At 49.5% G+C, this 16849-nt stretch overlaps 1 protein-coding gene across 4 annotated transcripts in view; it reads left to right on the top strand.

Annotated features, from left to right (window-relative positions):
- The window catches only part of agap3 (ArfGAP with GTPase domain, ankyrin repeat and PH domain 3), a 202928-nt gene that overhangs the window by 161241 nt on the left and 24838 nt on the right, over window positions 1-16849 (top strand). For all 4 annotated transcript variants that reach the window (XM_066682583.1, XM_066682584.1, XM_066682581.1 and 1 more), the window contains one exon: window positions 7734-7895. In XM_066682583.1, the coding sequence (XP_066538680.1) occupies window positions 7734-7895 (162 nt within the window). The remainder of the gene's footprint in view (window positions 1-7733; window positions 7896-16849) is intronic.

Genomic DNA, 16849 nt, shown 5'->3' with positions numbered 1-16849 from the left:
AGCTCCACGCCCCAAAGCAGAATTACTCACAGGGCTGCTGCCCTCACTATCAGCTCTGCAAAAGTGTGTGTGTGTGTGTGTGTGTGTGTGTGTGTGCGTTCATAAGAGGAAAATCCTGGCGGGAACAATTTAAGAACATGGTTCGACTTTGCTACTCCCCTTTTCTGATATTTAATTATTTCTTATTTTCTGCTAATGATCTACTATTTCAGGAGAGTTTTGTCGGACCACCATCAGCTAAAATCATCACAAACGTCACTAACAGGAGGCAGTAATAGACTGTACATCCATCCAATTAAACATCTCTGAGAGTGGCTTAGACTCGTGGGTAACGTCTGCTGATTTAAATAATGGTAAAATAATGTGATCTATTAAGAGATCTTTACTTTCACTCTGCAGACAGGAGGAGACTCTGAGCAGGCAGCTTTACAGCTTAAAACTGTGAAAAATACTGTATGAAAGTAAATACTGTATGGTGTGTTCTCTCTGTGTCTGTGTGGGTTTCCTCCGGGTGACTGTCTGTGAGGAGTGTGGTGTGTTCTCTCTGTGTCTGCGTGGGTTTCCTCCGGGTGACTGTCTGTGAGGAGTGTGGTGTGTTCTCCCTGTGTCTGCGTGGGTTTCTTCCGGGTGACTGTCTGTGAGGAGTGTGGTGTGTTCTCCCTGTGTCTGCGTGGGTTTCCTCCGGGTGACTGTCTGTGAGGAGTGTGGTGTGTTCTCTCTGTGTCTGTGTGGGTTTCCTCCGGGTGACTGTCTGTGAGGAGTGTGGTGTGTTCTCCCTGTGTCTGCGTGGGTTTCCTCCGGGTGACTGTCTGTGAGGAGTGTGGTGTGTTCTCTCTGTGTCTGTGTGGGTTTCCTCCGGGTGACTGTCTGTGAGGAGTGTGGTGTGTTCTCCCTGTGTCTGCGTGGGTTTCCTCCGGGTGACTGTCTGTGAGGAGTGTGGTGTGGTCTCCCTGTGTCTGTGTGGGTTTCCTCCGGGTGACTGTCTGTGAGGAGTGTGGTGTGTTCTCCCTGTGTCTGTGTGGGTTTCCTCCGGGTGACTGTCTGTGAGGAGTTGGTGTGTTCTCTCTGTGTCTGCGTGGGTTTCCTCTGGGTGACGGTCTTGGAGACTCAGAAGTGTTACAGACAGTGAATGAAATAAACGAATCATCTGAAAGTCATTCAGATGCTGTGTTTTGTTTGATGATGTTAAACTGAGAGACACCATTGCTCAGATTTTGATGAAGTTATTAAACATGGAATGGACGTGAACACTGTAGAAACAATAGTGTAAATTTGATTCAACTGATTCACAGCAAAGGAGTCATTCATGAACTGTGAGTGATTAAATCTTGCTGCTCCTTTCCACAAGCTCCACTATGGTTTTGAACCACACCACAAACTGACCTTAGTGTGGTAAGTTTGAGCTCAGCTCAGATTCTCATTCTGCAGAGTTCTGTTCAAACTTCCATTTCCACCTTAAATGCTGCAGTAGCCTCAGGGGCTAGAGTGTAATAGCTTCACTATTTAAGGTGGAACTGTAGATTCACAGCTAACTCCAGAGACCTCAGCTGCTCCTCGTGCTGTTTTCTGCTCGTTCTGAAGTAAAGGCCATAATCCACTGAAACTACATTAAACTCAGAGAATACACTGGGGTCATAGAGTCTCACCACTGATTCACAAGGCGTCATAACCCTCCGTTTGAGTGTGACTCCCAAAAAAAAATAAAGGATCTCAGTTTGAAGAGCCGTGTCGCCTTCACCCCTCTCTCCCAACAAGAAGTGAGACCCGCACCACCTAGGGGAAACAGAGGGGTAGGGCTTGATGGTAGGGGCAATGAGATTGGGCCTAAGAGTGCAAGTTCTAAAGCTCTCCAAAATGAATGAAAACCCTCCCCTAAAAGTTACATAGTGCAGATTCTGCCGTGCTGAGCCCAGGTTAGCAATGACAGAGTCCCTATTCTCACTGTTTTAGCTCAGTGGAGCGGTGATTTTGAAGCTGTTTATTTTCAGGTGAAAATACGACGTAGTGTTGCTTTAAGTGCCGTCCTTACAGTAGGGTGTGTCCATGTCATTGGCCGTGTACATTCCACGGACTCCTCCATCTGGCCATGGATGGTGATTTCCTGAGACACAACAGACGACTTGAGTTTGAGACGGTTCTCATGCCCTCCCCGTGTTCAGAAGTAATGTCTTTCCTCGTGGTGGAGAGTAGTGCGCACAGACCCTCGTTCCTCCTCTGAGTGGTTGAGGTGGTCGTCCTGCTCCGGTTCTGCTCCGCGAACTCATCCCTGACCTTAACTCCAACCCGTTTCCCTTTTTTCACAAAGTGAGCAGACTCACGTCGCACCCGAGTCTCGGGCCAATCAACTCCCGTCCCCTTGCTGCGGCTGAAGGTCAGTGTGCGCAGCTGAAGATGATGAGCCGCCGCAGATTGATGGCGTCCCGAAAAACTAGGATGCATCTTAACCAAGTAACTGTCTCCATCTTATTTAAGCAGTGTCCTCATTTATAAAACACAGTGGGACGAGGAGAGGACGGGGCTGAGACGGCTTCTGAATATCGAGCATGGAGCTCCTGATTAAAACTCATCGGCACTGTCTGATTTCAGAAGACGCTCACGTATGACTTCGTAGGACAAAGATACGAACTGTGTGTGTGTGTGTTCTTGTTGTAGTAATGGTCAGTCCTACTGTCTCTACTGCACCGACCACACTGTCCTCGCTGTCTCTACTGCACCGACCACACTGTCCTCGCTGTCTCTACTGAACCGACCACACTGTCCTCGCTGTCTCTACTGCACCGACCACACTGTCCTCTCTTTCTCTACTGCACCGACCACACTGTCCTCGCTGTCTCTACTGCACCGACCACACTGTCCTCGCTGTCTCTACTGCACCGACCACACTGTCCTCGCTGTCTCTACTGCACCGACCACACTGTCCTCTCTGTCTCTACTGCACCGACCACACTGTCCTCGCTGTCTCTACTGCACCGACCACACTGTCCTCTCTGTCTCTACTGCACCGACCACACTGTCCTCTCTGTCTTTACTGAACCGACCACACTGTCCTCTCTGTCTCTACTGCACCAACCACACTGTCCTCGCTGTCTCTACTGCACCGACCACACTGTCCTCTCTGTCTCTACTGCACCGACCACACTGTCCTCTCTGTCTCTACTGCACCGACCACACTGTCCTCGCTGTCTTTACTGAACCGACCACACTGTCCTCGCTGTCTTTACTGAACCGACCACACTGTCCTCGCTGTCTCTACTGAACCGACCACACTGTCCTCGCTGTCTCTACTGCACCGACCACACTGTCCTCGCTGTCTCTACTGCACCGACCACACTGTCCTCTCTGTCTCTACTGAACCGACCACACTGTCCTCGCTGTCTCTACTGCACCGACCACACTGTCCTCTCTGTCTCTACTGCACCGACCACACTGTCCTCTCTGTCTCTACTGAACCGACCACACTGTCCTCGCTGTCTCTACTGCACCGACCACACTGTCCTCGCTGTCTCTACTGCACCGACCACACTGTCCTCTCTGTCTCTACTGAACCGACCACACTGTCCTCTCTGTCTCTACTGCACCGACCACACTGTCCTCTCTGTCTCTACTGCACCGACCACACTGTCCTCTCTGTCTCTACTGCACCGACCACACTGTCCTCTCTGTCTCTACTGAACCGACCACACTGTCCTCTCTTTCTCTACTGCACCGACCACACTGTCCTCACTGTCTCTACTGCACCGACCACACTGTCCTCGCTGTCTCTACTGCACCGACCACACTGTCCTCGCTGTCTCTACTGCACCGACCACACTGTCCTCACTGTCTCTACTGCACCGACCACACTGTCCTCGCTGTCTCTACTGCACCGACCACACTGTCCTCTCTGTCTCTACTGCACCGACCACACTGTCCTCGCTGTCTCTACTGCACCGACCACACTGTCCTCTCTGTCTCTACTGCACCGACCACACTGTCCTCTCTGTCTCTACTGCACCGACCACACTGTCCTCGCTGTCTCTACTGCACCGACCACACTGTCCTCGCTGTCTCTACTGCACCGACCACACTGTCCTCGCTGTCTCTACTGAACCGACCACACTGTCCTCACTGTCTCTACTGCACCGACCACACTGTCCTCGCTGTCTCTACTGAACCGACCACACTGTCCTCTCTGTCTCTACTGCACTGACCTCGCTCTCTCTACTGAACCGACCACACTGTCCTCGCTGTCTCTACTGCACCGACCACACTGTCCTCGCTGTTTCTACTGCACCGACCACACTGTCCTCACTGTCTTCACTGCACTGACCACACTGTCCTCACTGTCTCTACTGAACCGACCACACTCTCCTCACTCTCACATCCCTCTCACTGTCTCTAGTGAACTGGTCATGCAGGGAATACGGTCAGTTTGATTTTCCCAGTTGAATAAAGCTATTACCGTATTAACTGGATGAACTGTGCATGTTGTCTGACGCTGCGACCATGAACGTTATTATTTATTCTCATTCATTAATCAGAGTCACAGATCCGGAGAGAACCACACCTTGGTCCAGGTCCAGACTGAGGCCCACTGTTGGCTGATGCCTGTTCAGTGGCCTTTGGATTGAAACAGTAATTTGAGCACGTGTTAATAATCAGGAAAGTGATACAGATCCCTGCTCCTGTGGGGCTGGTCCACATCTCTGACAGAGGGAAGGGAGGGCGATGCTTCCCTGTGGCGTGTGAAGAGGCTGGGAGCGCGGGGAGTTTGATTCCCCCTCTCCCGGCCGTAATGAAGTTTGACATTTCGTTTGCCGAGAGCAGTGGCGTGCGCCTGCCCGTGCCTTGATTAGCGCACTCTAATTGACTATAATAAGAAGGAGGTGGTGATTGTGTTGACTTTTTTTTCCCCTCTCTCTCTCTCTTGCACTCTCTCTCTCTCGCTCGCTCTCTCTATTAATTGCAGCCATTGGCTTTGATTACGGACGGGGGGCTGCTCTCTCTCTCTCGAATGCCGTGGCGACAGGAGGCGGGCTGGGGGAGTTTGGCGAGGGGGGGAGGCCTTCAGCGAATAAATTACCGCGTGCACCCGGCGAGCTCTTAAATTACCGGAGGAAGTTTGCCCTCGCTTACTAAGGGGCAGAAAAGAGAGAGAGAGAGAGAACAGTCTGCAAAGAAATGAGTTAACATCCCCACCTTTCACCCCTCGCCCACGGCCCTCATCACCAGAGCCTGCGTTTTTAAGCTCCGTCTCCCGCCAGGACAGTAATGGACTGTAATTGCAGGTTCCTTTCCCCACCTCGCCCCTCCCTCAGCCCTGCCTCGGAAAAGGTTTCCTGCCCCGGTTTCGGCTCTGGATGCAAATGACCGCAGATCCCTCCTGAGCTTCATTATAGCTCCAAGCCCCGGCACTTGTTCATGCCTCAGCCGAGCTCCCTCTGCTTCCCGCCGAGCTGGACACGTTGCCATTTTGGCTCTCGATCTGAAGCGCTTTCCATCAGAGCATATGACGAGTAATTAGGCAAGTCAAAGCTGCCGTGTGAATAGGGGGCAAATTACAGGTTATTTATGGTTAACCAGACCCCGAGTGGCTACACGCACCTCTTAATTCTCTCCTTCGCGCCGCTGCTTGGATGGAAATTGACCCTCTCACCTTTGTTATTTCAATAAAGGAACTTTCAGAAGTTCAGAGCTTGAACTGTTCGTCAAACTCTTTTAGACTTCTTTAGGTTCGCTGTCGGGGAAACGTGCTGGGGCCAGGAATGGAAGTTTCACGAAGTCTCACAAGCTTCTGTGGAGTGTTTGTCATTGCTACTCCATGCTCAGCACTGCAGAAACTGCACTGTGTAACTTTCAAGGGAGGGTAGGGTAATGCAAGTTAGAGCACGGTGTTGTGAACGGTGGCCGCTCTGGTATCGCCTCCCTCTTATTACGTTGTTATTTTGTTGCTCAGGCTCCTAATGACTGGGCCCACCCCTTGTCCCTCACCCCTCACCCCTCACCCCCCTTCCTTATTGACTTTGATTGTGTGAATAAAACCTTATGAATGCATTAAAGGTCTTCTGAGGTCCTGCGTGAGGGACAGGGGCAACCTTCCGCTTTAACCTCACGCTGCACAGACAATACACCCTCTGGCAAAGAACAGGTTGGGTGCCCCTCTCCATTACCCTCCCCCCACCCTTCTTCGCACCATACGGTGTGTGTGCGGGTGTGTGTGAACGGTGTTCTCAGGAACCCCTCTGCCCCCAGCTGTCTGCTACAGCTAATGATAGGTCCCGGGGGGGCTGTTGGGAAGAGGAGTGTGGAAATTGAAACAGACGTTCGCCGCGCCGCCACAACGTGTGTGGCAGCTGCGAGCTCCGCTTCCTCACTCTGAAGGAGAGACAGAGCAGGCAGCGCCTAATAGTCATGAATATCAATGATGGGAGAAGCAGCGCGGGCGAGGCGTCGGCCCCTGCCACGTCCGGACCAGCGCCCCAATTACAGTAACTCTGACTTTACTGTAGAATCCTGTGTGAAGGCAGGAGTAGCACCAGTACGTCAGGGATTTACTTGAGGGAAGCTGTAGACTCAGTCGTGTTAGTAGCTTTTATTCACTCTTCTCGTCTTCAGCTTTTACCCCACAGTGGGCACAGGAAGGGTCCAAAGCGGCCGAGAAGACGTCTTTCCCTGACGTCCGCCTCCGGTCGATGTGCGGTTGAATTTGGAAGTTGTTTAGACGTTTTTGAGACCCTCTTGCTTTTTTTAATCTGCATTATGGTAGTTTTTGTTCCAACGTTTAAGGTTTATTCATCGTGCTTTTATTATGTGATGTGAACAGCTCAGTGATAACTCTGGACCTGTACGAGCTGAAGGTGCACCAGCGATAAGTAGCGGGGGATCAGCCCATGTTAGCTGCCACGCTAGCCCACGTTAAGCCGTGCTGAGCCCGAGGCAGATGTGGAGGCTGTAGTTGAGGCTCCTCTACCCCCCGCATGGGTCCCATCTCACTCCTCTTAAAGACTGCGCTAAGCTCCGCTCCCTGAAGGGATCCGCCAAATTAGGTCTAATGTTCCACGTCGGCTAATGGTCGCCACTGCCATTAGAATATGCAGCGCTTGGCACTGCGGGTTTTCAGATGTTCCCAGACCACTGTCCACACACACACACACACACACACACACACACACGCACACCCACCCCAGGCCTGGTGAGATGAATGGAGTTTGCAACACCACAATGAGCTTTTGATGCCAAGACAATAGAGGGGGCTGCCAGCATCTGACACTCAGTGTGAATGCATGTGTGGATGTGCAGCAATATGGGGTCCACTTTGCCAAGGCCCCCTCTGCCCTGGGGCTTTGGCGAGGGGTTGTGGGTAATGGTGTCCTGGGGGGACAGGAAAGTGATGTCCAAGTGTCAAGAGGCTTAGAAGGATGGCTCTGATCTGTCTATTGACACCATCCCCACGCAGACAAACACACTGCCTTCCCCGGAGTAGTGCTGCACCCAGTGCATTACACCGCAGCAGGTTATTACCCCACCTTACACCAAAGCAAACCTCTATTTTGTGCACCCCCAGACCCCAGGCTGTCATACGTCTTCATTTGCCCCCTCTGCTGGTGTGATGTCACAGATTGAACAAGATCTGCATAGTGTTTTTTGGTATAAACCACAGCTTAAGAAACAGATGTACGCTTCCTCTGATTATTTATTAAATGCCCGCTTCAAATGATTCAATGAGTGCTAACCCCAAATCTGTCTCTCCGTAGCCGATGGGATGGCAGACCCCCTGAGCGGCGCTCCTGGGATGGGCGGAGCCACCAGCCCCAAACTGGAGCCGCCTCCTTCACCGCACGCCAACCGGAAGAAGCACAGGAGGAAAAAGAGCACGGGCATCACCAAACCGGACGGGCTGTCGGCAGGCAACGAAGGTAAACACCGTGGTCACTTTTCCTGTCTTCACATAGTCGCAACCTTCAGGTGCGGTGCAGCACAAACACTGAGATGGTTAAAGAGAGCCAGTTCCCCGTCTGAGCAGCAGGCTCTTCTGATCGTGCTGTGGTCCTCAGACAGAGGCGGTGTGTCACTAAGTCATCACCTGTGTGCCGTCGGTCCTGGGCCAGAGTGACAAATGAAGAGCCGTAATTGGGTGGCACTGAGAAAACAAAAGCCTTTCTCTCGGGCGATCCTCACTAAAGAGCCAGATCAATCACGGTGATGTCCAGAGCCTGTGATGAGTAACAACGTTTGTTCTTAGTCCTTTTTGCTAGGGAAACTTATGGTGCTTTTCTACTGCATGGTATCTACTTGAATCTACTCCCCACCTGAGACCCCCACCCCCCAAACCTCTAACCCCGGTCTCTAACAGGAACAGGGTGCTTTAGAAACCACAACAACGGTGGTGGTAACGTTGCGCGGTGTTTACTCATGGTGTATCGGCGTGTTGTTGTTGTTTGGGACTGAACACAGCTCCGTCATCAGTTCAGACAGATCAGTAGAGTTTTTTCCTTCCTTGTTGCAGCGTCCAGCTCTCGCTGGATTCTTTCGTCGGCCACCGATCCGAGGAGCGTTTGAACCTCTTCAAAAGACCACGGCGTCATTTTACGAGCTGCCGTCGTGAGTCGGATAAAAACAAACGTGATCTCTGCTGCAGCTGGAGATTTTACAGATGGAGAGTTGGTGCTGGTCGTCTGCGTTGCGTGGCGTAGAGTGACGACTCTCTCTGGACGATCAGCGCTCTGCAAGGTTTACACGCCACGGTTTAGTCCCTACTCGACTCGCTCTGAACCACGAGAGAACAGCCACTAAACAAGAACCCGCTTCCAGAACCAGGACCTGATTCACCTGGTGGAGAAGTGGAATACAGCTGAGTTGAGTAGGGACCATGTGGTGGTAAAGTGTCATAGAAGCCAAACTACATCCTGGTCTCGTTCTCCTCCTCACGCTTTTTAAACTGTTCCTGAAGACTAGAAGTGGAGAGGTAAGACTCGCGGAGGTGTTGGAGCTATCCCTTATACAGAACGTCTTTGTGTGGACCAGCGGGAGCCTGGTGACTGATTGAAGGGTGTTAAAGGGCTTTTAATGGGCTAGGAGTGAGTGATGTCTGACATTAAGGGCCCAGGGGGATTACAGGCATGGCGGATTCCCATTGTTCCACTGTATTAAGGAATCGGTTAGAAGAGGTTAGCCCTGCTCAAGGCTCGGTCCGTCCCATTACACATGGAATAATTGACGTTTCGTCAAGAGTGCGAGCTTGAAGCCCAGGTTTTGCTTGGTGGATAACAATGGCCCAGCAGGGAGTGCGTGCGTGTGCCTGCGTGTGCCTGCATGTGTATGCAAGAGAACAAGCAGCTCTCAAAAAAACTTTTGCTTTCCATCAGGACCCGTCTCCTTCCCGCTTCCGTTCTGCAGCCTCTTCCCTGAAATGTTCTATTAGTGTGCGCTTGTCTGTTCTAGTGAGCGCGTGCAGAATACAGACATATTGCTTAAGTACGGGAGGCACTCAGGTGGAGCCCGCAGACTGCATCAGAGAGAGAGAGGGGGAGAGAGAGAGAGACAGAGAGGGAGAGGTGGGGGCCCGGATCCTTGAATAAATTGCTATCAGTTTATCTCATTTACCAGGCAATCAGGAGACCTGAATGTTGGCAGAAATTGAATTTTAGTTGTGTTGAAGCATCATAAATCAAACGCACCGTAGCTTTCTAAGAAGGTGAAGCAACCCCCCCCCCCCACCACCGCTCTCTGGGAGGTGTCACGTCTGTGGTTAAGATCCAGGAGTAATCTACTGACAGACCCTGTCATCCCCTCACCGCCGCCCGGGCTTTAAGAATTAGATCTAAACCCCGGGATTAGTCCGTCCTGGGTCCACTGTCCTCACTGGCGTTCGACGTTAATTAAAGATATTAGGTGTAAACGTACGTTTTAAAGCATTTCATGTGTAATGTATTACTGTGATTCTAAGTTCAAACAGTGTCTGCTCTGTCGTCGTGTTAAAATTACAGCTGTCATTTAGTTAAAAGAGAAGGAGCCTAACGCTAACACGAAGTCCCCATCTGTAACTCGTCTAAACCCACTTTTGGACACAGTGTTGTCCCCGAGAACAGAACAAACCCATCACAGTCTTCTGCAGCTTCTTCCTGATGGAGCTCAGAACCAACGCAGCGCCCAATAAACTCTTCACTCACCACACGGCTCCGTTTGTAAGTTTTTATTTTGTTGAATGAAATGAGAGGGTCGTTTTTAATACGACACACAGCAGGTGCCGAAAAATGACTGAAGAGAGGGAGAGTGTATTTTTAATTACATTTATAGGATACACTAAAAAGTGCTTTAAAATACTCGTCAAATTACCAGCACCTGCTCAACTGTGATTGCTGTATTTGCTGGGGTTTGATCCTGGTGTTGATCCGAGTGTTTAGTTCCAGACAGAGCCACACGCTCAGCTTCATCAGGACGTGTTTATTACTCTCAGAGTCACTGGACTCGGTCAGGAACAGTGTCCTCCACCTGCCTCAGTGTGTGTGTGTGTGTGTGTGTGTGTGTTGCTTTGGTGAGGCAAAAATTAACAGAGACATGAAGCAAACAGCGTAGTTGCCAAATAGTGATCTGGGCAGTGTTCCCACTCGCTGTATTATTAGCCATAGTGACCGAATAAAACCTGGTCTCCCAGTTTCCTACCCTCCTCCAGACGTTACATAGTGCAGATTCTGCAGTGCTGAGCCTGGAGCAGCAACGACAGAGGCTCTATTCTCCCCTTTTACAACTCAGTGGAGCGTCACAATAATTTTAAAGCTGCAATTTCAAGGTAAAACTACAATCTAGAAGCAAGGGACACACCACAAAGAAAGATTTAAAAGAAATAAGAAAGTGCTGTTAAAATATAAGTGAATGCATTATTAAAACCTCAACTCTGTTCATTACAGTCGGTTTTATTCGTGATGCCCCTGGGATTTTATTCTCCACAAACCTTATGCTGCTTTTCCTGAGCATGCTGTTAAAGGAACACTATGTGATATTATTTACCTTCAAATTACAGCTTCAAAAACACTGTGATGCTCCACTGACCTGTAACAGGGAGAATAGAGCGTCTGTGGCTGCCAGTCAGGGCTCAACACTGCAGAAACTGCACTGTGTAACTTTTGGAGGAGGGTAGGAAAACACCTGCTCCCCAATGGTTTCAGAACAGTGCTGTAAATTTGAATTGTGTTACTTTAAAAATGGTTATGTAAATACAATGTACAATACAATAAAGTACAATGTACAACACACACACACACACACACACACACACACACCCAGGATGGTGAGCAGCCATCCCCGGCGCCCAGGGAGCAGTTGTGGGTTCAGTGCCTTGCTCAAGGTCCCCTCAGCCGTGGGTGTTCCTGTCGGTCCTGGGATTGAACCGCAATCTTCCGGTACCAGGCCCGGTCTCTAACCGTTAGGCCACAGCTGCCCATTCTCATAACCTCTTGTTCAAAGGTTGCGTTGTGCACTTTCAGAGATGTGTTGATCAGCTGAGGGCAGCATGGGGCGCGAGGTAGAGATGAGTGTATCCTGTAAAAGTGAGTAAAGTCCATGGAGAGTTCTTTAGACACAAAGAGCACAGTGTTCTGCAGCTTCAGCAGCGTCCAGTTCATCCACCTGGTGAAGTCTGTGCTCAGTTTCGACTGGTGTTTTTGGAGCAGGTGTGTGGTGTTTACATTGTATACTTTATTTATTTTAGTTGTTTATTAAAGCCACCTGGTGTTCAGCCGCTCTGTGTTCACCCCGACCCCGAGCGCACAGCAGTGAGGAGCGAGGAGCAGAAGCTCTGGTTTTTAGCCGTTTTCACTCTGTTCTCTTTCTTCTCCGTTTTTACTCAGTGCTCTTATTTCTCCGCGCTCATTGTGTCTGTTTTGCTGAGTTTAACCTCGTCTTTGCGCTCTCACATAAACACGGGTCCAGCGCAGTGATTGGACAGACTCAGACGAGGGGGCGGGGCCATTCTTGACGTCAGAAGCGGAGCAGAAGCCAGACAAGTTTCCAGAAACGGCCCTTAAAATGTATAATTATGATTATGATTATTATTTCATCTCGTGGAGAGAGTTCAGAAGCTGTAGGGTCTGTGCGCTGACGTCTCACAGCTGATATTTCAGAGCATCTTAAGGAGAAACGTGAGATACATCACACTCCGAGAGGCAGAGCGCGTGAGTCAGAGACATGAGCGCAGCCTGCTGTTGTTTTCAACGTTTTATTTCTGTGAATAATAAACCTATGATGATGAATTATCAGAGATAAACTAATGTGCATTACGCGTTTATACCTTCAGTCTAATTACTAACCCCCCCTCGCATCATCAGCGGTTTTCCACAGTTCCAAACTGGCGAAGGACCCTCTCTGTGAAAATCAGACGTGTGACTGGAGGGAGGTCTGTACCGGTTCGTCACTGAGAGACGACGCTGCCGTGAGGCTTTTAGCCCCGAAAAAAGGGCCGTAAAAGTGTGATATAAATTTGATTGCGCTTGGAAGGGCAGCATATTTTTAACACCAGCTTCACAACTGAAGTATAATCAGACAATCCCAGTCCCTCCGCGTCTCTCTCTTCCCTTTTCCCTTCCTGCAGCGCATGAAGCAGTAATGAACTTCTCATGTGTTTAAAGAGTGATGCAGGACTCCCAGTGAGCCGCCTGACAGCAGCGTAATGCCTTTCCCAGCGGTCCACCTTTCTCTCTCCCTCCCTCTTTCACTTTCTCTCAAACACACACACACACACACACACACGCCCATTACACGCCGCAGAATCGATGGCTGATAGAGATGTCTGTGCTGTGGGAGAGGAGCTTGGCTGCTGAAAGCCACATGTTGTGATTAGGTTCATCACGGTGGTGGTAAAGCTGGGGAAGTGCAGTCTCAGGGATACAGCAGCTTCCAACACAACTGAGATCCACTGCTATTCCTAACCTCACTGATTTTTCTGCTGTTGAGTCGTATGGAGTGTGTATTTTGAAGCCACTGTCCACCCCTGTCCCCTCCTCTTCTCCTGAGGAGGATGAGCTCGGAAACGGGGAAGAGAACAGATGCAGAGGTTTTTCAAACTATTCTTCCCCATGGTTTTCTTCTGTTGGATTTTGTTTGGCATCAGGTCTGTCCCAGAACCAATCAGAGTTAGTAGCAGAGCAAGCAGCACTCACCTAACGTCAGGCTTTTTATTATTATTATTTATTTAACTTCTTTCAAAACATAAATGCACCTTTGCAACATTTTATTAATGAAAGAAGAATGATAATATTTGAGTAAACAGTGTAAATGCGATTAAAGTCATAATTAAAGTAAGAAAATAACATTATAAAAACAGATAAAAGGATAAACAATGAAAGCGGTGCAATAAAAGACAAGATGTGATTAAAAACGTAAAGGTTTTATAAAACTATTTTAATGTAAAATAAACACGAACAACATCAGAACATCGATGAGATCCAACGCCTCAGAAAGGCTTACAATTTAAAGAAATAGTAAAAGGGAGGGGTTTTGGAGAAAACCCAGTGCTAGGGACTTTTTAAACCTCCTCAGGAGAACCTTTATCGACAGCGTCCTGTCATTTCCAGCCCCTGACGGAGGCAGAGCTCTGAAAATCACAGCCATCAGCTGGTAACTGAATACCGTCCTGTGTAAATATATAGAATATAACTGTTATTCTGGAGCATGTCTTTAAGATTAAAGTAACGTTAGGTAGTATTTGTATGTTAGAATTACAGCTTTAAAATAATTGTGATGCTCCACAGAGCTGTAACAGGGAAAATAAAGCTCCTGTCATTGCTACTCTGGCCTCTGCACTACAGAAACCGCACTGTGTAACTTTTGAAGGAGGGTTGACGCCTATGGATTTCAGCACTGTCCTGAGTGAACTATAGGGGGAGCCCATCTTACCTTTTGTTCCTTTAACGTACTTTTAAAATATATACACACACACACACACACACACACACACACACAGAGAGAGAGAGCTCTGTTAAGAATGTTAGCTGAAATACCGTGTTGTTATGATATCAGTGGATTAAGGTGCGCAACTTTAAATGAAAGTGAGGAGTGTTTACTCCGACCGGCTCTGGTTTTATTTTCATGGCGAGCTCCCGTCTTTAACGCTGCCCCCCTCTCCGCTGTAAGGGATTTTTTCTTTTTCTTTTTTGGGAGGTCCAGGTAAGCCCTGCCGACTGGAGAGCGTAAAGGGTTAACTCCTCCCTCGCTGGGAGTCCAAGCGGTCGGCAGCAAATGAAGCTTTAACTGCCTGGCCTAATGGAGGGTGTTTATCTCAATACTTTTGTTTTGTCATTCTCCAACTCCGCTCTCGTTTCCCCAAGCGCTCCCCCGAGCCCCTGCCTCTCTAATGGAGCTGCTGTGGAGGGCCGCACTTTGGAGGAAGAAATAACAAGATTATTGTTTGCACGCCACGGTACACTCTCCCGTATGCGCAAACGCTCTGGCGCAAACATATGGGGTTGGACTTGAAGTGCTCTGGTGTTAGGTGTGTGTGTGTGAGTGTGTGTGTGTGTGTGTGTGTGTGCTGCCTCAGCACAGTCATGCTTATCCAATCGTCTGTACGTCTCATTATATGAATATTTTGTGCGGGTGTGTGTTTGTGAGGCTGTTCCCTGTGAGTGTTTTTGTGTATCGGAGGGAGATATAGAGTGTATTGTCGTCTTCTCTCCTCCTCTCTGTTTGGCCCGTGTCCCCCCAGGCTTGTCTCAGTAATGGCCCTGTGCTGATTGCTCTAATACAGGTTAGGAATATTGCCTTTAATGATGTGTAAAATGAGCAAGCGCCGGCGCTGACATTTACAGATGGCACCGGCAGCGCCTGTTCCTCCCAACTGCCTGTTAATTCACGACAAGCAGCTAGCACCTTGCACCTTTCACACAGGCTCCGGATCAGCGTCAGCGCCGTGAAGAGGCCATCGACGAGTGGACCCCGTGTTTTAATCAGGTCCAGGATCAACGGCAAACACGGATTTGACACGTTGCCTTTTGGCTTCGTCGAGGCACCTCGTATTCGCGAAAGCCTGGTGGCTTCGCCCGTGCTCGGCTTGATGGATCGGCTGTTGCGCGCTGCCGTGCTCTGATGGAATAGCAATCGGGAGGGGCTACCTGGTCCAGCTGTGGTCAGTGCAAGAAGACCCCACGGGCCCTGGGGTTGGGGGGGAGTGTGCGGGGAACGGAGGCAGCCTGGGTTTGGAGTGAAAGCATCTGCCGCCAGACTACAATCAGAATCGACAAGATTCACCTGAACAATTACAGAGAGGCTCAGTCATCCGACTCGCCCTGCACCCCACTACCACCTTCGTCTGGTTCTCTCACCTGCACCACATGCATCTTCGCAGATTTGCTGCCATATGTCTCCAGAACAACACCTCCTCCCAAGATGCCGCGATGTTTGCACATGGAGGCGAGCTGATGAGCTTCTGTAAGGTTAACGATCCCAATTACATTCAATTAAAACTGCTAATAGCAATCATCAGTGTAGCAACAGCATCACAGGCAACACCATAAAGCAGTCTGACAGCCTTCCTGAGCTGGCACCGAGCCACAAAGACATTCCCCCTCGTCTCCACAGTGGAACACAGTTCTGTTTCTTAATGAAGCGTCTGTGACCCGCTTTGGTCCAAACCCCACGAGCCCCACAGCAGTGTTCTCCCCCTGTGTAAACAGCCCCTGTTCAGAACGCCCGCTTTCAGCACCTGTTCCTTTAAATGATAATGAGCCGCTCGCTGTTCACCCCGACCCCGAGCGCACAGCAGTGAGGAGCGAGGAGCAGAAGCTCTGGTTTTTAGCCGTTTTCACTCTGTTCTCTTTCTTCTTCGTTTTTACTCAGTGCTCTTATTTCTCCGCGCTCGTTGTGTCTGTTTTGCTGAGTTTAACCTCGTCTTTGTGCTCTCACATAAACACGGGTCCACCGCTGTGATTGGACAGACTCAGATGAGGGGGCGGGGCCATTCTAAAGTCTCTGCACTTGACCTCAGAAGCGGAGCAGAATCAGAACTGCTCGTTTTATCCTGTTTGTTTTCTTCTTAATCCTCTTAGAGTGCGTCTCCACGCTCTCATTCGGTGGGAACATTAAATGTCTGGCGTTTTTCAGAAAGCTAGTTTGAGGTTTTGTGTGTTGGAAACATTGATCTGAAACTGTACCTTTTTATGAAGTGGATTATTTTGCTTAAGAGTCTGAATACACACAGCTGTGGTGCTGTGATTAGATTTTACATCCTCAGAAATCCTAAAATCCCATCACGAAACTAGCTTTGAAAAGGCAATACTGCTGTCGCTTTAATTATTTGTCCTAACGTTTATTTTGCATGCCTTTTAAAAATGCCTCTCCCTCGAGACTCATCCTGAAAGATGGGACTCCGGTAAAGCTTAGTTTGCCATTCATTTGCTTTGGTTTCAAACCACTGGCATTAGAGGCTTGATATTTTAGATTTCCATATGGAAATTACCTGTTGTAATGGCAAATTTTTCAGATGACCAGTCAACAAAGTAATTGTCTGGGTTCAGATGCATAGGTGTGTAATTATAGGACTCACTGGAATTCCAGATAATTATGTCGGTGTATACATTAGCATCATCAGCCAAGGAGTGCGCTTCACACACACACACCTCCTGCGATGAGGAGGACATCCCGGACTTGAACTGTGGCATAATCTGAGAGAAAGGTGCAGGTGATCTTTCCAAATCTCAGAAAATGCATCAACACAACTCTGTTTTTAAATGAAACCCCACGAGCCCCACAGCAGTGTTCTCCCCCTGTGTAAACAGCCCCTGTTCAGAACGCCCGCTTTCAGCACCTGTTCCTTTAAATGATAATGAGCCGCTCGCTGTTCACCCCGACCCCGAGCGCACAGCAGTGAGGAGCGAGGAGC

This window comes from Hoplias malabaricus, chromosome 10 (genome assembly GCF_029633855.1).
Source record: "Hoplias malabaricus isolate fHopMal1 chromosome 10, fHopMal1.hap1, whole genome shotgun sequence".
NCBI lineage: Eukaryota > Metazoa > Chordata > Actinopteri > Characiformes > Erythrinidae > Hoplias > Hoplias malabaricus.
Note: the sequence above shows the minus strand (reverse complement) of the source record. Positions and strands in the feature narration are given on the sequence as shown.